Source organism: Nicotiana sylvestris, chromosome 4 (genome assembly GCF_000393655.2).
Source record: "Nicotiana sylvestris chromosome 4, ASM39365v2, whole genome shotgun sequence".
In the NCBI taxonomy this organism is placed as follows: Eukaryota; Viridiplantae; Streptophyta; class Magnoliopsida; order Solanales; family Solanaceae; genus Nicotiana; species Nicotiana sylvestris.
In genome coordinates, this window is record NC_091060.1 from 114,347,999 (window position 1) to 114,371,175 (window position 23,177).

General features: G+C 37.4%; 1 protein-coding gene across 1 annotated transcript; it reads right to left on the reverse strand.

Moving 5' to 3' along the window:
* Positions 1–4,300: 4,300 nt before the first annotated feature.
* Positions 4,301–5,226, reverse strand: LOC138890031 (uncharacterized). The gene is made up of 2 exons (XM_070173382.1): positions 5,198–5,226; positions 4,301–5,042 (listed from the first exon to the last, which is right to left on the reverse strand). The coding sequence occupies exons 1-2, from the start codon at positions 5,224–5,226 to the stop codon at positions 4,301–4,303; spliced, it is 771 nt and encodes a 256-aa protein (XP_070029483.1).
* Between the last annotated feature and the right edge of the window lie 17,951 nt (positions 5,227–23,177).

Below are 23,177 nucleotides of genomic sequence, written 5' to 3' on the forward strand. Positions count from 1 at the left end.
CATACGTCACAAGAGTATACTTATGAAAGTATGAGACTGAGCAAAATCTAATCTAATTATGTACAAAAATTCACAATTTTCTAACCAATTTTTGAATTAGAACTAGTTCCTTTTAGGTGATCTTTATCATTCCCTAATTCTAACTTGTTCCTTTCAAAGTGATATCTACTTAGAGATTTTGTGAAGATGTCAGCTATTTGCTTGTCAGTAGCACAAAATTCTGAAGTGATCAAACCTTTCTCATAGTTGTCTCTTAAAAAGTGATGCCTAACATGTATGTGCTTAATTCTCTTATGATGATCCGGGTTCTTGGTCATACTAATTGCACTAGAGTTATCACAGAATATAGGGATACAACCACCATTAATTCCAAAATCCATTAATTGCTATTTGGTCCACAACAATTGAGCACAACATGAGGCAACAACAACATACTCAGCTTCAGCAGTAGATAAGGCCACAAAACTTTGCTTGTTGGTAGCCCAAGACACAAGACATGAGCCAAGAAAGTGTGTCGTACCTGAGGTGCTCTTTTTATCAACAAGTAAACATACATAATAAGCATATCCCACTAAGTTTAAATTACTACCTTTTGGATACCATAGATAAAGGTCAGTGGTGCCTTTCATGTATCTCAAGATTCTCTTAACAACAGTAAAGTGAAACTCCTTTGGATTTGCCTGAAATTGAGCACAAAGGCTTATACTGAAAACAATGCCAGGTCTGCTGACAGTAAGATATAACAAAGAACCAATCATTCCCCTATACAACTTCTGATCAACAGATGAACCAAATTCAGCTATATCCAATTTTAGGGTTGTTGCTATAGAAGTGTCAATTTCTTTGGAATCTTCCATTTTAAATCTTTTAAGAAACTCTTTCACATACTTTTGATGATAGATCATAATTTCAGTTGAGTTTTATTTAATTTGTAAGCCTAAAAAGAAATTAAGCTCACCCATCATACTCATTTTTAATTCACTCCCCATTTGTTTAGAAAATTCTTCACTTAACTTCTTAGTGGTTGCTCCAAAGATTATATCATAAACATATATCTGAACTACCAAGAGATCTTTACCTTTTTATTTCAAGAATAAAGTATTGTCAATTTTACCTCTCTTGTAGTCATGCTCAAGCAAGAATTTTGATAGTCTTTCTTACCATGCTCTTGGAGCCAGCTTGAGCCTATAAAGTGCCCTTGTCAAGCTTGTACATATGATCAGGAAATTCCTTGGTTTCAAAGTCCGGAGGTTGCTTGACAAACACTTCTTCCTTTAGATAGCCATTGAGGAAGTCAATCTTGACATCCATATGATGGAGAGTAAATTCCATGTGAGCAACAAAGACTATAAAAAGTCTAATTGCTTCCAATCTTGCAACTGGAACAAAAGTCTCATCATAGTTTATGTCCTCCTATTTACTATATCCTTGAATCACCAATCTTGCCTTGTTCCTTGTAACTGTTCCATCTTCATCAAGTTTGTTTCTAAAGACCCATTTAGTGCCAAATATTGATTTGTCCTTCGATCTTGGTACCAGATGCCAAACTTCACTTCTCTCAAATTGGTTGACTTCATCCTGCATTGCATTTACCCATTCTGCATCCTGCAAAGCCTCATCAACATTTTTAGGTTCAATAAGAGAAAGATAAGCATCAAAGGCACAAAGATTCTTCAAAGAAGATCCGGTTTTGATTCCAGAGGTTGGATCAGTAATTGTGTTCTCAATGTGCTGACAATTCTGGTACTTATAAGGTTTCACAACCAGATGTTTTCCCCTAGATGTTCCTTCAATGTTTTGTTGCCAATGAACATGTTCATGGATAGGTTCCCTCAAGATTTGAGGATCAGTTATTCTTTGTTCATTTTCCCCTGTCAGGTTACCCTGGGTAGAAGAACATGTTCCATCACATGTTACTTCCTCTGGTGTAGCTTCAGTCTGGGTTGTGGTTTCATTTGAGCTTCTTACCAGCCTAATTGCTTTATCTTCATGTTCATGCCTCTTAGAAAGAATGTTAGTTTCATCAAAAACCAAATGTACACTTTCTTCTACACACGTTGTTCTTTTGATATAGATCTTATAAGCTTTACTATATGAAGAATATCCCAAGAATACTCCCTCATCACTTCTGGGATCAAACTTACTAAGGAGTCTTTACCATTATTGTGCACAAAACACTTGCATCCAAATGCCCTAAGATGGGATATATTTGGCTTTCTCCCTTTAAGTAACTCATAGGGAGTCTTCTCAACAAGAGGTCTAGTCCTGCACCTACTTATGATGTAACATATAGTGTTCACAGCTTCTGCCCAGAATCTATGAGGCAGTTTACTAGAAAGAAGCACCGTTCTAGACATTTCTTCCAATGTCCTATTCTTTCTTTCAACTACTCCATTTTATTTCTAGACATTTCTTCCAATGTCCTATTCTTTATTTCAACTACTCCATTTTGTTGTGGAGTCCCAGGAGCAGAAAAATTATGATCTATGCCATGTTCATCATAAAATTCAACAAATTTAGCAATTTTAAATTTAGTACCATGATCAGACCTAATTGATGCAAGTTGGTTACCTAGTTGTTTTTGAGTTTTTCTAACAGAAAAAGTGAACATTTCAAATGCTTCATATTTAGATGTTAGAAACAGTGTCCAAGCAAACCTAGAGTAATCATCAACAAACACCATAATATATCTCTTACCACCTCTGCTCAAAGTTCTCATTGGTCAACAAAGATCCATATGGACCAGTTCCATCGTTCTGGTGGTACTTACCATTTTCTTGCTTTTGAAAGAAGATCTTACCTGCTTCCCCCTTGCACAAACCTCACAGATTTAATCTTCCTTGACTTAATGTTAGGCAGTCCTATTACCAAGTCCTTGGAGACTAGTTTGTTGAGTTGACTTAGACTGGCATGTCCAAGTCTTTTGTGCCAAAGGAGCGGATCATTATCCAACACACTTAAACAAGTAAGTTCATTATCTGAGAGTGTGGATAGATCCACAATATATATATATATATATATATATATATATATATATTGTTCACTCTTTTTCCGTAGAAAACTATCTTGTCAGTGATAAGGTTAATCACAAAGCATGTTGTAGAGGTGAATGCAACCATGTTACATCTATCACACAATTATGATACACTTATTAATGTACTTCAATCCATCAATCAGATAGACATTCCCAATAGAGTGAGAATCAGTCTTACCTACCTTGCCAACTCCAATGATATCACGTTTCTTCCCATTTTCGAAAGAGACGTTACCTCCTTTAAGTTCCTCAAGTGAAAGGAACGGCTTATTTCTTCATGTCATATGCTTTGAGCAGCCATTATCCATATACCATATTTTGCTTCTCTCATTCACTTGGACCTACAAAAGGAAATCAAAGGTTATTCTTAGGAACCCAACTAGTTTGGGTCCCTTTCTATAGGCAAACAGATGAATCAAATTCTTTTTAGCCTAACTTGGCAGCCTATTTTCCCCTTGAACAAATTCTTTGTTCTTTTGACTTGTCTTTTATTTTGCAGTGCATTCACTTTTGTAGTGACTAGTTCTACCACAATGTGTGCAAATTTGTTCTCAGGAAGTGTGAGGTACTTGCTTTTGGGATCCCACTTGGGTGTAGGGTTCCTGAAGCCAAGTCCTCTCTTGTTGCTTCTATGGTGTTCATGTAGCCATGAAAGTTCATCGGTGGACTTGTTCCATTTACAGGTTCTGTCTAGCTCATGCTTGATCTTGCTTAGATCCCCCTTTAGGGTTCTTATCTGTTCATCTCTTTTATACAACTCATCTTTCATTTTTCCTACATTTTCTTCTAAAGTAAGTTGTGTGTGACCTGCTATCTTTTTACCTGTTCCTAATTTCAATTTTATATTTTTTGATCTAAGTTCTAGGACAGTTATGTCAAGTTCATGAACTTGGTTCTTCAACACACCATTTTCACTTTCAGTTTCACTAGTCCTATGTTCCAGGTTTTTGTACTTAACTTTTAAAACTACACACTCTTTTGATTGTTATTCTTTTTCATTGTTTACATCCTCATATTCATCAATTAGCTCTATTAGAAACTTAGATAACCTTTTCTTAGACAAAAATTTAATCTTGTCTATGAGTTGAGAAACATTCACCTCAGCTTCTTCATCAGATTCTCCAATAGCCATAAGTGCTCGTTCATCATCATCATCATCATCATCATCATCATCATCATCTGAGTTTTCATCTGAGTTATCTCCCCAATCAGCGACCTTAGCCTTTGTTGATCCTTTGTTGCTTTTCTTGGGTTGAACTTGTTCCTTCATTCAACTCTTTTCTTTTTCCACTCAATTTCCCATAGAGGATAGTTCTTGATGTGGTGATCAGTCTTTCCACACTTGTAGAAACCATCATTGGTTTGTTTCTCAGAAGCTTTTGATTTGTTGTAGCTACCACTTCTTGAAGAATCCTTTCCTCTCCTTAGGTACTTGTTGAAATCTTTGGTCATCATGGTCATTTCATCATCTTCCTGATCAGAACATTCAGTTATTCTGAGAGACAAACTCCTTTTCTTCTTAGGTACATCCATCTTTATGGTCTGTCTCCTAAGTTCATAGGTAGTACGATTCCTAATAAGTTCATCCAGTGGGAGAGTGGCAATATTCTTTGATTCTTGGATTGGAGTGATTTCGCTCTCCCATGTGATAGGTAAAACTATAGTCAATATCTTTTCAACCCTTTCTTCTTCAGGAATAATCCTTCTAAGAGATTTCAGTTTATTTGTCAGTATAGGGAACCTTGTGTACATCTCTTGAATAGTTTTTCCTTCCTTCATAGCAAAACTCTCATATTTAGAGTACAACATAGTTCCTCTAGATCTCTTCACTTGTGGTGTTCCTTCATGAGCCACTTGCAGTGTGTCCCATATTTGCTTAGTAGTGGTACAGCCTTGGATTCTGCTGTACTCATCTGAACCAAGTCCACAAACAAGCCATTTCTTGGCTTTAACATTCTTCTCCCACTTTCTCAAGTCTTCAACGGTGCAACTCTTGTCTTTGGAACATCTACTCCATCAACATTTTTCTTCAAGGTAGCCAATGGACCATCGGCGACAATGTCCCATAGTTCGTTGTCCTCTCCTATAATGTGATCTCTCATCCTGTTTTTCCACCAAGAGTAGTACTAGGCATTAAAGAGTGGTGGCCTAGAAGTGGATTGCCCTTCCCAGTTTTCAGGTGGTGCACTCATGTTGATCTTCTCATAAGGTGTAAGCCTCTTTAAGAATAACCTGCTCTGATACCAATTGATGTTTTATACTTCAATGACACAAGAAGGGGGTAATTTGTATGGTGTCCAATTTTCACGTGCACAGATTATAGAAGGACCTGGTTCTTCTATGTGTTCCTTAACCTACTATTACATAAATCATAAATGTGGAAAGTAAAGAACACAAGTATTTTTACGTGAAAAATACCCGGATCAAAAGGTGAAAAAACCACGACTTACTTCTCAGTAGGATTTTCCTCAACACTTTACTAAATTACTAAGCGAAAACAACATTTATAAAAACTCTTTGTAAACCTAAGGATTACCTCCAATCCCGTTGTGGAAACCAACCTTTAAATATTGCGACAACTTCAAGTTAACTCTAACTTGAATACTCAGATTACCTAATAAAATTGCTTCTAGATAAAGGTGAAAGATACAATTTGAAAACCCTACTACAATTGAACTAGAGAAAAAGATAGACATTTGGAAATGGTTCTTCTATCTGGTTCATGTTGCTTCTGGTTCGCACACTTGAATCACACAAGAATTGCTTGCAAAATGGCTTGCTATTTTGCTCTCAACTCACGTTTAACTTCAGCTTTTGTGTGTGCCTGTAAAGTGAGAACATCCTGTAATATATAGAGTTAGTACAATAGGAAATGACTAGAGTTCTAATGCTATACTCTTCCTTGGTGGAAGAGTTGTAGTTAACCTAAACTTCTAACTCCTTCCTTATCTTGGATAATAGTTTTTGGGTATCTAGGCATGGTTTATGCCATGATCAGTATATGTGTTCTTGGATTTCTCATTTTCTTTGAGTAAGGAGTCCTTCTCCTTATCAATTATACAATCTTTCCAATCAGGAGATGTGAGATATAACAAGTTAAGCTTATCCCCCTCACGTGCATCCTTTATGCTTGAATTTGCCCGTGTCTGTGTACACTGTAGATGGACCTGATTCATGCTTAAGTTCCTTTCTCAATCTTCAAAACCAACTTCACTTGGGCCAACAATAGTGTGTTGAGATCATTCGTATTGGCATATGGAGTGGTGAGTATATAGACCTCGCGAGTCCCCCGTGAGTCACGACTCCCAAAGATTACTACAGAGATTCATGTATAAACAGATTTTGGTTAGGATTTGTCTTGAGGCACATCATTGCCTTGCAGTATCATACTTTTCCTTATTAGATTATCTGCATCATTGCTCCTACTTGGCTAGAGTTTAATTTCCCTACCTGATTTTCTGACCATCTGGTTAACTGCTATTTGACTTACTTGGTAATTGATTAATCTCTACTCTGTTAAATGATCAGTCCAAGTTAGGAAAACTGGTAAGAATAAAGAAGTTTTTCTTAGTAATTTCTGTTTAACCAAAAATCTGAGTCTTTGGTCAAAGCTAAAAAGAAATTCGGGTTACTGATAATCAGGAGACAAAAATAAAATACTTTTGAGAACGATGGTAAAAAAGCAATATGTGTATTTTAATGAATTCTCAATAGTATTCCGTGTCCTTACAAATGATGATACTTCTTCCTTTTATAGATAATTCTAGGTAAAGGAATGAAGCCTCAGCTTTAATGTTATAATCATGAGTAATAAATGACATTAAATAAGCCGTTATGCAATCATTCCTATTAAATACCAATTTTGTAACGTATCAAGTATTTAATAATGAATTTGGACTCCTTTCTGTCATCAGATCTTTGCCTTCAATGCCTTCTAATCCGTTGGCTGTAAATAATTTAAAGTGGTACGAGACTCGTATCTATACGTCGTCTCGTGCCTATTTAAATTCTTCTTCCCGTGGCTGTCTCCATCCGTGCCTCTTTAGTCAATTGCTGCACTTTGACCATTTAACTAATCCACGTGTCATGCCACATCATCTTTAATATAAACTCAGTTTTTTCCCAATACAGATAGTCCCCCCATTTTCCATTTTTTTTATCAATTAAATAATTGGGAAGTGGATCTTCATGTAAAAGGAATTTTTGCCACAATTAATGCTCATGACAGTATTAACGTCTCAGCAGTCTTTTCCATTTAATGTTCTGCCCATGTGTCATTTTCTAATTGATTCCCCTATTCATACCCTTTTTCGAGACTTCTTCATTCTCACTATTTATGAAGTGATAGCTGCCTTTATTATAGGCTTTTCATCATTACACTTATAAAGTTGACGGTTCCCATTTTACACATAACTTTGTCTTCCTTTGTCTTCTTCACAAATCTTCAGCACATACTTCCTTCTTAACAATGTCTTCTTCAAACCCTAACCGTAAAAAAGTTCCAATTCTAGATCAATTCCCCAACGCCCCTGTTAGACACAGAAGAGGCGGAGGAGGTAGGCTTCGAACAGGGTTAGAATCTACGCGAGGCGGCTCCTCTGGTTCTTCTTCAAGGAGTTCTATCCCAAAAGCCCCTTCTTCTAAAAGTAGGGAAATTCTTGATTCTTCTCAAGAACCCTCAGTTGATGATATAGTTCCCAGCGATTTGTCTTTTGAAAGTGACAAAACGTTCCTTCAAAAACAAATTAAAAATTTAGAAAGAGCCGATACTTACCCAACAATAGTAACCGAGCTTACAATCCCCACCATAAGAAGAGATTGTAACTGGAAGGATAGTCTCCGAATGTCAATTCCTTCCCCAAATCAAAGAATTTCCTCTTTTAGAAGTGGGTATTCTTCTGTTTACACTTACCCCTTCACTTTAGGTTTTAATCCTCCGATTGACCCAGTTATTCTCGATTTTTGTCGTTTCTTTACAATTTGTTTGGCCCAAATCGGTCCATTGGTGTGGAGAACAGTGGCTTGTTTGAGATATTTATCCTCCAAGGCCAATGTCAATTTCACCTTTTCTCACCTCATTCATCTATACCATCATAACTTAATACGCCATGAGTTTTTTACCTTAACTGCAAGGAGCAAAAAAGTTTTGGTAAATCCTGAGGATGACAAAGATCGTGGATGGTATATCCGTTACGTTGCTGTCCGTACAGTGGACTTGATTGGAGAAACAAATATTCCCTTCCCTGAGAAGTGGAATTTTGAACGTAGGTTTCCTTTTATTTACCGTACCTACTTTTGAGAATTTCAAAAGAAAGTTGTTTTTAACCTCGTCCCTTCTTGGTTTTTTGTAGCAACCATGGGAGATGTGGAACCTATTCCCAACTTTCGTGGTTGGGTAGACTCACTTTTGAAGATTGCTTCTAGGGAGCAGAGAACTTGGAAATCAATTTCTTCCTTACATGGCTGGAAGGTCAAAACACATGGTATCCCCCTTTTTATATGAATTTTTTTTACATGTTAAGCACTTTTTCCTCAACTTTAATCATGTATATCCATCCTTTAATCAGGATTTGGCATTAGAGTAATGACGGCTGAAGTAGGTATGGCCATTCGCATGTCTGCGAATGCTGCTCTTGATTTGGATAAGGCTCGAGCCTTGCTGCCTAAAAGGAAAGCTACAAAGGAAAGTTCTGAAGAAGAAGAGGAGGGTACCTCCCTACTTACCAGGCCAAAGGTCAGGAGACGAATAATCATTGATGATGAAATTGAAAACACTTCTGCTCGAACCTCCACCACCGAGCCTGTTTTGATTCAATCTGACGAGGACGCCGAACCAAGAGATAATAATGAGTCAATTCAGCATCTTTTTGACAGTGGTTTCAGGAGTGGCGAGCTCGGCCCTATTTTTGATGAAGCTCCTCTATCCTCATTTGTTCCTATTTCCTCCATTCCTCTGCCAACCGTAAGTATTTCTTTACCAGTTTTGACGACTTCCATTCTTTTGCCAGTTTCTACCGCTCCTATATCCGTTCCCTTGGTTGTTTCTACCGCACCTGCTTCCGCTCCTGTGTTGGTTTCTACATCTTTTCCTTCCATTCCTTCCACTGCTCCTCTTCCCTCTGTTCATCATATAGAGGCAGGTTCTAGCAGTGGAAGTATGACTATGAGAAGTGTTACTTTGGAGGTTCCTGCCAATCATAGACTCTTGAGGAAGACCGGCAGAGCCAATGTTTGGCTCGAACCTCTAATTGGAGATATCGAGAAGAAGAAGATGGAGAGCCATAGCTGCTTAACTCTGATGAATGACGTAGTTCATTCTACTTTGAAGGTATTTTTACCAACAAGTTTTTTTTTAATTATCTTCAATCTCTCATTTCTATGACTTATCTCTGTAGGCTAACCTTATTGGCAAGGAATTAATGGGAAGAATTTCCCTACTGGAAAGAAAAGCTCGTGAGTCTGAAAAGACTGTCCACGAGGCCGAAGAAATAGCTAGGGGAGCCCAGCTTGAAGCAACCAATTGGAAGGAGCAGTTCGAGAATGCTCAAGGGACCATAGAGGAGTTGCAAGAAGATAAAAATCTCCTGGAGCAGCAAAACCGTGGTTTAACTTCTGAACTGGCAACTGTCAAAGCCTCTTCAAGCCAATTGAAAAGAGACAAAGAGCTTTTGGAATGCTCTTTGTCAGAACAATTATCCAGGGCTAGTGAAGAAGTTAGGGAGCTGAAGGCACTTTTGGCTAGGAAGGAAGAATATGCAGGAGAGTTAGTGCAAAGCTTGACTCAAGCTCAGGCTGACTTACAGACTTCTTCTGACGAGATTCATGCCTTGAAGAGTTCTCATGCTTCTCTTGAAGCTTCCCTTGATTCCCATTTAGCTGAATATCAAATCTTAAAAAACGATCTTGCTATGTGGGAAAAGGAATATGGACTTCTAGAGGAAAATTTTAACATAGAAGTGAGTTGGGCTTTCCTGAAATCTCGTCGTGATGCTTTGACGGAAGCTGCTCAAGAAGGTTTTGACTTGCAGTCTGAACTGGCCAAAGTCGTAGATACCATCGAGAAAAGCCAACAGTCTACTGATACTCCTTCTCCTGCACTTGAAGTTCCTGGAACAGAAGAACTTTTAAATGAAGAAGTGAATACTGCAGCAATTGGGATTACAATTCCTGCTTCAGCTGAAAATGTTGCAATTCCAGCTTCAGAGGGTGAAACTTCTATGACTCAGTCTGTGGAAGTTGAAGCTTCCATGACTCTTGTTTCCCTCATTGATCCTAACATTTCAAGCTCTGCTGAAACCGTTCCTGTTGCTGCTTCTTCAGAAGTTGCCACCGTGCCTGTGGCTGAAAGTGAAATTAATATTGCAACTTCTGATGTGCTAACCCCTTCAATTGGATGATGGTTTTATCCCTTAGTTTTTAAGGGATTTTTTGGTGAAAGTCCCCAGTTATCATAATGGGGCACTTGTATAAACTTTTATTGACTAAGTTTCTACTTAGTCTTTTTAATTATATTAAGAAGTTTTGTTAGTACTTCAATGTGTTCTATTCTTGCCTTTTCCTTACTTATTTAGGACTTATAGAATAGTTTAGCATTTTTATCCTTTGAAAATGCTTTATGATTCTTCTCATGACTTATTAACATGAGGTTTATAAAAGAGGGCCCTTTTATTTTATCGACACTTATTGAAGAAGACGTCTCAACTTCATAATGGTGTTATAATACGATGAAAGAAATAGGAATACACACGTTTTGTATGAAACAACTTTGGCAAGTTTTTTTTTTATAAACTTTTATCAAGTGTTTGACTGTTACATGTATTACAATGCATCTAAACTTTCTCGTAACTGTTTTTCTTGTAACAGATTTGTGAATAACATAAAATAAACAAGGTTTTTATTCATAACCTGTTTCAATACATAGTCATGACCCTATCTTTACATATTAAGAAGGGTTTTGAGAGGTGACTTTGTTTATGAGTTTGAGAGATGACTCTGTTGTTCTCATGAATGCTGAAGACTTCAGAATTTTTTCTCAACACTTGACTTCTATCGTTCGATATTCGTATCTGCATATCTGCATTTCTACACGTATCTGTGTACAATATTGTAGTCCCCCAAGTGTTTGAGCGGTGAAGTATGAAGCCTCAAGCACTTGTTTATTTCTTTTATTTTGGCCCTTTTTCCTGAAACAAAAAGATATGCGGGACCCGAAGGTGCAATTATAGATGAAGACCGCCTAACTCGTGTGTATTTCCATCAGATTAATTGTAACCCTGGGCTAGGAATTTAAGAATACTCCATTTTGCCTTGCAGGTTGTGACTCATCATTTGGCACGAGTTAGGATATTTTGCCTAGCATCTAAAATCGTTAGTAAAATACTAATAAACCAAGAGAGAAATTTTAACACGATGATACCTGACCGTAGGTACTTTCTCAAAAGTAGTATCTTTTTAAGTGGACAACATTCCAATGTGAGGGTAAAACTTTACCATCCATTGTTTCCAACTGGTATGCTCCTTTTCCCGCAATGCCATGGACTTTGTATGGCCCTTCCCATGTTGGACTTAGCTTTCCTGAGTTAGCAGATTTTGCAGATTGGAACACCTTTTTAAGCATGAAGTCCCCAATTTTGAAAAATCTGAGTCGTGCTTTCCTATTGTAATATCGTTCTATTACTTGTTTTTGTGCTGCCATCCTTATCAAAGCAGATTCTCTTCTTCCTTCAAGTAAATCTAGGCTAACCCGCATCTCTTCATTATTAGATTCCTCTGTTGCCTGATCGTATCGTGTGCTTGGCTCACCTATTTCAACTGGAATTAAGGCTTCCGTACCATAAACCATTGAAAATGGTGTTTCTCCAGTGCCTGTTTTGGTCGTTGTACGATAAGCCCATAGTACTCCAGGTAACACCTCAGGCCAATTACCTTTTGAATCTTGTAACCTCTTTTTCAAGTTATTGATAATAACTTTGTTAGTTGATTCTGCTTGTCCATTCCCCACTGGATGATATGGCGTAGACGTTATTCTTTTGATCTGCCAACTTCGAAGAAATTCTGTAACTTGAGCTCCAATGAATTGTGGTCCATTGTCACACACGATCTCCTTTGGTACTCCAAAGCGGCATATTATATTTCGCCATATGAAGTCTTTAACTTCTTTTTCTCGTACCTGTTTAAATGCCCCTGCTTCTACCCATTTAGTGAAATAATCTGTAAGTACAAGTAGAAATTTTACCTGACCTTTTGCTTGTGGAAGTGGACCTACGATATCCATTCCCCATTTCATAAAGGGCCATGGGGCTAAAACAGGATGTAGTAACTCAGCTGGTCTGTGCATATTATTGCCGTACCTTTGACATTTATCACATTTGGACACGAAACTGGTTGCCTCTTCTTCCATCTTAGGCCAATAATATCCTGTGCGAATTAACGTTCTTACCAGTGACCGTCCTCCTGCGTGATTCCCACAATGTCCTTCATGTACTTCTCTCATGACATATTCGGTTTGAGAAGGTCCGAGACACCTTGCTAGTGGTTCGCCGAACATCTTTCGATAAAGATTTCCTTGATATAAACAATATCGTGCAGCTTTTTTGCGAAGCACGTAAGCCTTTCCTTTGTCATTAGGCACGGTTCCGTGCTGTAAAAAGGCAACAATTTCATTTCTCCAACCCCATGTTAGATGATTAAAATTTACCTTGTTTTTATCAGATTCAAGAACGGAATGAAATAGATGTATGACTGAAGCATCTGTATTGTTTGCCACGTCTGCTGCGGATGCAAGGTTTGCTAAAGCATCTGCCTCTACATTCTCATCTCTTGGGATCTGCACTACTTTCCAAGTTTGGAATTGCTTTATTAACTTCCCGTACCTTTGCGAGGTATTCTTGCATTCGTGACTCTCTGGCTGTATAAGTCCCCAGCATCTGATTAACCACGAGTTGAGAATCACTCTTGATTATAATCTGTGTTATGCCGAGTTCTCGTGCCAATTCTAAACCTGCAATTACAGCCTCATACTCTGCTTCATTGTTAGTTATAGAATGACATTTTATAGCCTGTCTAATGGTCTCACCCGCAGGTGGTACGAGGACTATTCCTAAGCCTGCCCCTTTTACATTAGATGAACCGTCAGTGTATAAAACCCAAGTCCCCGGGTTCGCACCATTAAAAACTAATAATTCTTTTTCTGCTTCTAAATGCATCCCCTGGCTAAAATCAGCCACGAAATCAGCTAGTACTTGAGACTTTATAGCGGTCCTGGGTTGATAAATAACTTCATACTCACTTAGTTCTATAGCCCATTTTGCTAATCTTCCTGAAAGTTCGTGTTTATGCAAAATATTTCGAAGCGGAAAAGCAGTAACTACAACAATGGGATGACATTGAAAATAAGGTCTTAACTTTCTAGATGCCATGATCAAAGCTAATGCTAATTTTTCTAGCTGTGGGTATCGTGTCTCAGCTTCCAATAAGGACTTACTTACATAATAAATAGGAGATTGTTTACCTTGGTCCTCGCGGACTAAAACAGCACTTACTGCGACTTCAGATACGGCCAGATAAATGAGAAGTTTTTCCCCCACCTTCGGTTTTGCCAACAACGGTGGTTTTGACAAATAAGCTTTCAAATTTCTAAGGGCTTGTTGACAATCTTCATTCCATTCAAAATGATCTTGCTTTTTAAGTGCAGAGAAAAACTTAAAACACCTTTCTGAGGATTTGGAAATAAATCTCCCCAAAGCTGCAATTCTTCCCGTTAATCTTTGTACTTCCTTTTTATTAGTAAGGATATCCGGGATTTCTTCTATTGCTTTGATCTGAGAAGGATTCACTTCAATACCACGATTAGAAACAAGAAAACCCAAAAACTTACCTGATGCAACTCCAAATGCACATTTTTCTGGGTTGAGTTTCATATTAAATTTTCGCAAAATTTCAAAAGTAACAGATAGATGAGAAATATGATCATGAGATTGCTGGGTTTTGACGAGCATATCGTCTATATATACCTCCATTGTTTTCCCTAAATGTTCTTGGAACATTTTGGTGACCAACCTTTGATAGGTTGCCCCAGCATTTTTGAGGCCAAAGGGCATTACTTTATAACAGTAAGTCCCCCTGTCTGTGATGAAAGAAGTTTTTTCTTCATCACCAGGATCCATTTTAATTTGATTATATCCTGAGTATGCATCTAAAAAACTTAAAAGTTCATGACCTGCGGTTGCATCAATTAGTTGGTCTATATGCGGTAAGGGAAAGGAATCTTTTGGACAGGCTTTATTTAAATCGGTATAATCTACACAAACACGCCACTTACCATTTTTCTTGGGTACAACCACCGTGTTAGCTAACCAAGTAGGATATTTTACCTCACGGATTGATCCGATTTTTAATAATTTTTGGACTTCATCCTGAATCACCTGGTTTTTGAAAGCACCTTGTTTCCGTTTCTTTTGCTTTATTGGTGTGAAAAAAGGGTCCTCATTGAGTTTGTGAGTCATCACATTTGGTGGTATCCCTGTCATATCAGCGTGGGACCAAGCAAAGCAGTCTAAGTTAGCTTTTAAAAAATCGATTATCATACCTCGCATGTTCGTGCTTAAATTGGCCCCGACATAAACCTTCCGTTCAGGCCATTGATCAAATAACATCACTGCCTCAAGCTATTCAATTGTCGTTTTGATGCTTTCATTTTCTTCAGGTTCTTGAATTGTGTCAGGTCTTGAATCCAAATCCGTCTTTTCCTGTTCAGTTGAAGTTTGATCTTTTTTACCTTCAACTGTTTCCTGTAATTGCTACTTTTCTTTATTTTCGGCGCTCGTACTTGTTACAGCGTTGACACTTTTAGCCATCTGCTGATCCCCACGAATTTGGCAAATTCCCCATGGTGATGGGAATTTAATAACCTGATGTAGAGTTGATGGGACAACGTCCATATCGTGTATCCATGGTCTCCCCATGATCATATTGTAGGCCATTTCCATATCAACTACCTGAAATTTAGTTTCCTTCACAACACCCATAGCAAAAGTTGTTAGAAATACCTCACCTTTTGTTACTACACTTGAATTGTCGAAGCCTGACAAGGTGTGCGCCTTGGGTATCATTTTGTCTTCAGCTTGCATTTCTCGTAGTACCCTTAGTAATATAATATTTATAGAACTCCCTGGATCAATCAAAACTCGTTTTACATTAGTATCATGTACAAGTAAAGATATTACCAGTGCGTCATTATGTGGAGTTGTCACTCCTTCGGTATCTGCGTCATCGAACAAAATACTTTCATTTTCAAGGACCTGCCGCACCCGTTTCCCGTGTGTAATCGTTACCTTAGAAACCTTGTTGGAGGCTGTGTAAGTTACGCCGTGAATATCTTCTCCCCCGCTTATGACATTCACTATCCTCTTGGGTGAAGGAGGTTGTGGTGGCTCTTGTCTGTTTTTCATATAAGCTTGTTTTCCTTTCTCACTAAATAACTCAGTGAGGTATCCTTGCTTCAATAAATGATCCACTTCACTCTGCAGGAATCTACATTCTGAAGTTTTGTGCCCGTGATCGTTGTGAAATTCGCACCAATGATCCGGATTGCGTCTACTTGGATTTGACCGCATCTCTTTTGGCCACCGTACCTTATCTCCCATGCTTCTTAAAACAGCTACGAGCTCGAAGGTAGAGACATTAAAATTATATCCACCGCATCGTGCCTTTAAACTTCTGTCATCATCTCGTGATTCTTGTCTGTTCCGATCATTCCTGAACTTTGAAGAAGAGCCAGAATCCCGGTTCCTTGATTTTTGATCATATTGCTGGCTATCTTGTTTCGACCGTGGGTCCTTTCCTGCGAGTCCCATATATGGATCGTACCTGTTTTTACCTGATCTTTTTTCAGTTTCTGACCTTCGGGTACCGCCCCTTTCTTCATGATGAAGCTTAGGTACGGTATCTTCTTCGATTCGCAGCTTTGTGCTATACCTGTTGTAAACATGTGGTTGCAGGAAATTCTCGAAGACTTTCTTTGAGTCGTCTCGTGGCTTCAGAACTTTTGTCATTTAAATTACTTGCAAAAGCTATAGCAACCCAATTGTCAGGCACACGGAGGTAGAGTCATTCTTTCACGCTGGAATCTATCAACGAAGTTTCTAAGCAACTCTGAATCCCCTTGTTTGATTTTGAAAATATCTTCCATCCTTTTCTCAACCTTTTGTGCTCCCGAATGTGCTTTAATAAAAGAATCTGCAAGCTCAGCAAAAGAATTAATAGAATTTTCAGATAAAAGAGAATACCAGGTTAATGCACCCTTGGTGAGTGTTTCTCCAAATTTCTTGACCAATACTGATTCAATTTCTTGTTTGGTCAAGTCGTTGCCTTTTACGCCGGTTGTAAATGCAGTCACGTGGTCACGTGGGTCTGTAGTACCATCATATTTCGGGATGTCAGGCATTTTGAACTTTTTCGGAATTGGAAGGGGAGCAGCACTAGGCTTCCATGGTTGTTGTGAGTATTTGTCCATGTCTACTCCTTTTATTACAGGTGGAACTCCAGGGATTTGTTCAATACGCTCATTTTGTTCCTTAAGCTGTTTCTGCAAGGTTAGTACTAAATTTTGCAAATACGAATTATTTAAATTACCTGGTCCCCCTTCTTGTGGTTCACTGGGGGTTGCTCCGTTTCCAGAATTATCAAGACCAGAACGGGGGTTCTCCAATGTATTATTATTAGGAGTTGGTGTAGGTGGCGCAGCAGGCAATCGACTAACAAGTGCCTGAAGAGCTTTGCCGACCTGTGCATCAATTAGCTTTTGCAAAGCTTCAGTTGTAACTCCTTCAAAATGTTCAGATTGCTCTTGTTGATCAGCACGGGATTCAGTAACAGGAGTGCCTTCACGAGATTGACGTGGTGAATTTAGAGGAGAGGGAACCACGTTATCTTGATTTTGATGTATTTGATTCTCATGGTTTCCCAATGTGTTATTACTATTGTTGTCGGCGTTGTTGTTTGACATGGTGACGACAATAGATAAGATATAGCTTAAAAGGAAAGATTATCAGATTCCCGGTAACAGAACCAATTTGTTTAACCAAAAATCTGAGTCTTTGGTCAAAGCTAAAAAGAAATTCGGGTTACTGATAATCAGGAGACAAAAATAAAATACTTCTGAGAACGATGGTAAAAAAGCAAATAGATGTGTATTTCAATGAATTCTCAATAGTATTGTGTGTCCTTACAAATGATGATACTTCTTCCTTTTATAGATAATTCTAGGTAAAGGAATGAAGCCTCAGCTTTAATGATATAATCATGAGTAATAAATGACATTAAATAAGCCGTTATACAATCATTCCTATTAAATACCAATTTTGTAACGTATCAAGTATTTAATAATGAATTTGGACTCCTTTCTGTCATCAGATCTTTGCCTTCAATGCCTTCTAATCCGTTGGCTGTAAATAATTTAAAGTGGTACGAGACTCGTATCTATACGTCGTCTCGTGCCTATTTAAATTCTTCTTCTCGTGGTTGTCTCCATCCATGCTTCTTTAATCAATTGCTGCGCTTTGACCATTTAACTAATCCACGTGTCATGCCACATCATCTTTAATATAAACTCAGTTTTTTTCCAATACAATTTTGTCGCTACTTCTTTCGTTGTTGGTGTATGAGATATGCTAAGTACATTTGCTTCCCGTACTCATACTATAAATGCTGCACTCTTTGCGGTGCAGATTCTATTATTAATACGAGTGGGTCCTAGGGAGTGGTCTGAGTCCGAGGTTGTTGATTCGGGAGATCTAGTTGGGAGCTGCCTGGTTGATCTGCAGCGCCAGCCCCTTTCTACCTTTATTCATTTCTGTCTCTTTTACACTTCAGATAGTGTATTATTCTAAGTACCTCGTGTATACATGACACCAGTCTTGAGTGGTATTGGATTGTTTCTGCATGTTGATCATCATATAGATTTGATTATGAATCTTTCGTGTTTCCACTTTACTTTTTGCTTATTTAACTTAAAATGAATCAGTTGTTAATCTTTTTGGCTTACCTATTAAAAAGCATGTGTTACGGTTTTAGATTTTTGGTCGTGACAACTTACCGTAACTTACTTGCATAGTTAATGAAGTCTAAGGCAGTTTGACATTCAAAGAGGCACCTTATAATTAGCACATGCATACAGTCCATTGTTTATATATACACCAATGACTTAGCTTTTTTCCTTATTTTTTTCTTCTATTACTCGTGCCAATTAAATGTAAACATTACTAAAAGTAAGAATTACCCTATTTTGAAAGAGAAGCTACAAAGCGAAAGAAAACCGCCTAGGGAAACATTGGAAAATTTAGGAAAAGTCAATTCCAAGAAAAGAGTGGACAAAGAAAAGGAAAATTTTGATAAATGAAATAAGGAAATAATAACACACGGGGAGAGAGTTCTTCTTGTTTCTTATAATTTATATTTATTTATTGTTGGTATCTTTGTTTTAGAGCAAACTCAAATACAAAAATATATGAAACATTTTAAAAATATCTAAACAGAAGATACTTTTAAGGCTTTTCTCAAATAGTTGGCACTATAGAATAAGATTTGAATTAACAATAAAAAACAGCCACTAGAAACGAAAAAAATAAAATAAAGTATCATATGATACATTATTTGCCTCTCTTACCATATATCATTATTTCCTTATTTCATGACAATCATTCCTTTTTTTTTGTTCTTATTCCTTACACTTAAATTTTCCTAAATTATATTTCCAAGTGTCTTCCAAGCTTGCTGTTTTTTAATCCGTACATATTTTCCTTGTCTAAAATATGGTATATTTTTTGAATATTTTTAATTGGTACGATTAAAATAGAAAAGAAAAATATAAGGAAAGAATTGAAGCACTGACATCTATATAAACAATAAAGTATATGCATGCAAGGAATTAAGTGCTCTCTTTTCACATAATGTAAGTTAATTTCCTGTCACTTTGGTGTTGCTCTTCTGTGTTCTTTATTTTCTGTTTATACAAAGAGTTTCATAGTAGTTCATGCACAAAATCAATATGCTTTGACATAGGAAAAGTAAAGAAATTGTCGACGTATTTGAGATGCGACAAATTCTCTTGTTTACCATCGCTAGTGTCTTGATTTAGTTTATAATTAATTTATTTGATTACGTTACATATTGCAGTACGTGTTCAAGTTTGACATATATATCAAAAGCAAGAATGGACAACAACGAGAGGAACTTGGCGTTGAAAAATGAGGTGGAAGTGGTGAGAGAATACATACAACGGGGAACAAACTACATTAAAAATCTCGAGGTGCAAGAAAATCTCGGATATGATACAAGGAGAGAGAGATTTGATGTCACAAATCATATCAATTCACTGAAGGACAAAGAGGCTAAGCTCGAAGATAAATTGAAGAAAAATGGTGTTAGCTACTACAATTTTTTTTAATTTCTAGTAAGTCATAGATTTTAGGGATTTAGGACTTCCCCAAATTTATTTCTAGTAAGCCATAGATTTTAGGGATTTAATTTCTAGTAAGTCATAGATTTTTATTCGGGTCTCTCATGTTGGTTTTTACATTATTCAGATGTTAAAATAAAGGGAAGTGTTCTTTACTTTACTTTTGGGGATCGCATTGATTAAGAATAATAGTATGCAAATTATTTAGCCAAACTAAGGAGCATTGAAATTTTTTGTCAAAGCCTATATATATATAAAGTTTTTTTTTTCATAACATAATATTATCCATTATGACTGTTGAAATAGTCTTACCTTGTCTATATTAATTCTACCTAATTAGTCTAATGGAGCAATTCATCCGAAAGGATGTTACTAATAAAAATAGTTTGATGAATTCTTCCAGCTACATTAACTAATTTTGACAGAATACAAATAGACAAGATAAATAAATAGACTAATTCAAAAGTCATAAACGTTAATACACGGATCTAAAAAAAAATCGAATGCTTCTTTGAAATATTTGCCACAATATTTTCATATAATGCAAAATTTTAATGCATGACGTTAGAATTAAAAGGTTGACAATTTATGTGTCATGACCTCAATTTCCCTCCTTAAGATTTCGTGATGGCACCTAGTATCAAAGACTAGGTAACCCTAATATTTAATAATAACTTGACAAAAATAACTAGCAGAAATACTAACGCAAGGCTGATGAACTCATAAAATCTTCCGAAATAGAATCTCAACAACACACTTCCCAAAACCGGTGAAACTGAGTCATAAGCTCTACAGAGTAAACTAGAATATCTTACTAGAAATTACGCCTATGGAAACCCTTCCAAAACCGTAGCAATAGATATACTAACCGTCCCTGTAGGGCTAATGGGATGGATTAGGGCGCGTTCTGGGATTCAGCGTTACAATAGGTCAACTGGAACGGTTTGTTGTAACATATTCAAAACCGTCCCCAAATAGGAATATTGTAAGGGTTATGGAACTGCTACCATTGTGTCACGCCCCACACCTGATGAGGCGTGGCCGCCACCCGGTGCCATACTCGGCCCAAGCGTATCACTCTATAATTGTGAACTCTGGAAGGGTAACCCTCAACTTAGGCCGATGAGGCCATATTCCGAATTATCTGAAAATAACGTCTACAACCAGCAATACCAAACTAAACATCTACATAGGGCTGGTAAAGCCACAATACTAACATAAAAAAAAATGTACAGGACTCGTCTACAATCCTCTAGAGATAACTGAATTGTATCATGGTTGGGACAGGGCCATGACTTACCCATCAAACCTGTATGTATAAAATGGACTCTAAGGTATAGACCTGGTAACTACGAGGAAGTGGAGCTTACCAACCAAGCTGATGTTTGACTTTGTCTAATGGGAAGGTCTATCCAACTGTCTTTCAGGACCTGCAAGCATGAAATGCAGTGTTCCCAGCAAAAGGGACGTCAGTACAAAATGATGTACCGAGTATGTAAGGCAACAGAATAACTGAAAGACGAAACTGAACAGATAATATAATAACTGAAAGTACCTAGGAGTCAAATATAATTTGAAGATATGCTTACCTGCTGATACTGACTCGTCTCTCTCAATATAGTAAGTAAAATAGTTGTTCGGCTATATAAGGCTCGACATGTGTAACTGCTCTGCCGTAGTAGGCTCTCTCATAGGCGCTCGACCATACTAGGCTCTGTATCTCGGCCATTTTAGGCTCACTCATAGGCGTTCGGCGACAACAAGCTCGGTATATAACTCACCATCTGATCGGAGGTTGCCCATTAGGGGCCTGCCCATGGATTATAGCTCGATGGTGGTAAAAATATTATAATATTGTACATATATAGACTATCTGCTCTCTTGGCTGAAAGAAGACAAAACTAAACTGAATATGAAGTCCCGATAAAGGAGAATATTGTAACTTAGGAGACTAAGATAATGTACATAAATTCAGAAATATGAACTTCTCTTTATGTCTCGTTATTAAACACATGTAGTTACTGGATCATGCCAAAATGAAAGAAAGGTTTAGCCCTAACAAACCTTAAGTCGTCAATGCAACTCAATAACAAGCTTATGACAACTAGCGCGCCAACCCTATAACAAAGAAATATGTGTACAACTTAGATGGCACTAGTATATCACATATCTCAAATGATAACTCGATTCTAAAATAAAATAGGCAGCATTTCCTTTGATTTTTCTACTCCCTCAAGCCTACTATAGGTGATATACAACCACAATACAATCAGCAACTCAAAACCAACTTAATTACAATTTGGGACCTTCAATGCAATAAAACCACAAATATACCATAACACACCCAATCAACAAGTTATCAATTAGCCTGAAACTACAACGATGAGCGACCGACCTACTACCCTACCATATGTGGTGTTTATCCATACCCTTTTATCCTTTCAAACTCCATAAATCAGCCTTACAATAGGCCGACATGAGTGGACTACAAAACTGTCATGACCCAAATCGATGGGCCGCAACGGGCACCCGATACCTTACTTAATTGAGTACCTACGTAACATATCTTTCATATCATTCTATCATAGGTAAATGAGCCAAAGAGGCTGTCTTGATATAAGTACAATAAAACATGAAAAAATACTCGTCATTGGACGATCCAACATGTAATCCAAACTTACACATATAACTAATGGGCGTATAAGGCCGGCATGATCCTATATATACTCAAAACATAGGCCGACAAGGCCTAAGCATATGTATACATGATATCTGTCTACAAGCCTCTAAGAATACGTAATATCATAAAGGTCGGTACAGAGTCCCGTCATACCAAACAATACACATCTAAATCATACTAACCAAACAAGAAACTCCGAAGAAAATGGAGCGCACAAACATCTTCCACTGTGCTGATAACCTACTTGGAGGGCTTTCGACCTGTATATCGGGACCTGCGGGTATGAATGCAGTATCTCCAAGCAAAGGGGACGTCAGTACGAATAATGTACTTAACCTGTAAGTCCAGATAACTTTGTAAATCATGAAATAATTATAGTGTCATGCATATGTGTATGAATGTCATGTCGTGCATAGATACATGTTTTATAACATCATCAGGCCTCTGAGGGCATCCCATGATATCATCTCGGCCACTATGGGAAAAATCATCAACATATACCAACTAATCAGGTGTTGGTGCGTATATAATGACATAACCATTCCCCATATCCCATATACATATATATACATATATAGATGTATATAACGCCGTCTGAGTCATGGGTAAATGCACATGTAAATGAATGCAATGCATAAGAAGTACGTTACTAAAATCTTTCGGAATGTCATAAGACCATTAAGCCTCCGATTAATATAATGAAATAAACTTTATCAACTTACGTATTTTCTTATGCCCATGAACATATAATAAAATAATAAGACTTATGGGGAATCAAGAATATAAGCATCTCTAGCATTTCTACGAATAGAGTCATTTATGGAAGTTGTGCATTTGCTCTTTTCGTTTGTATCGTATGGATCATGCCAAAAGGAAAGAAGAGATAGTCTTAATATACCTGGACCGATTCTCTTGACAATTCCTCTAACACACGCCTTTTTCGAGGAATACATAACAGTGGATCGAAGTAGAAAACAATCCATATGATATTATTGAGAAGGATTGCA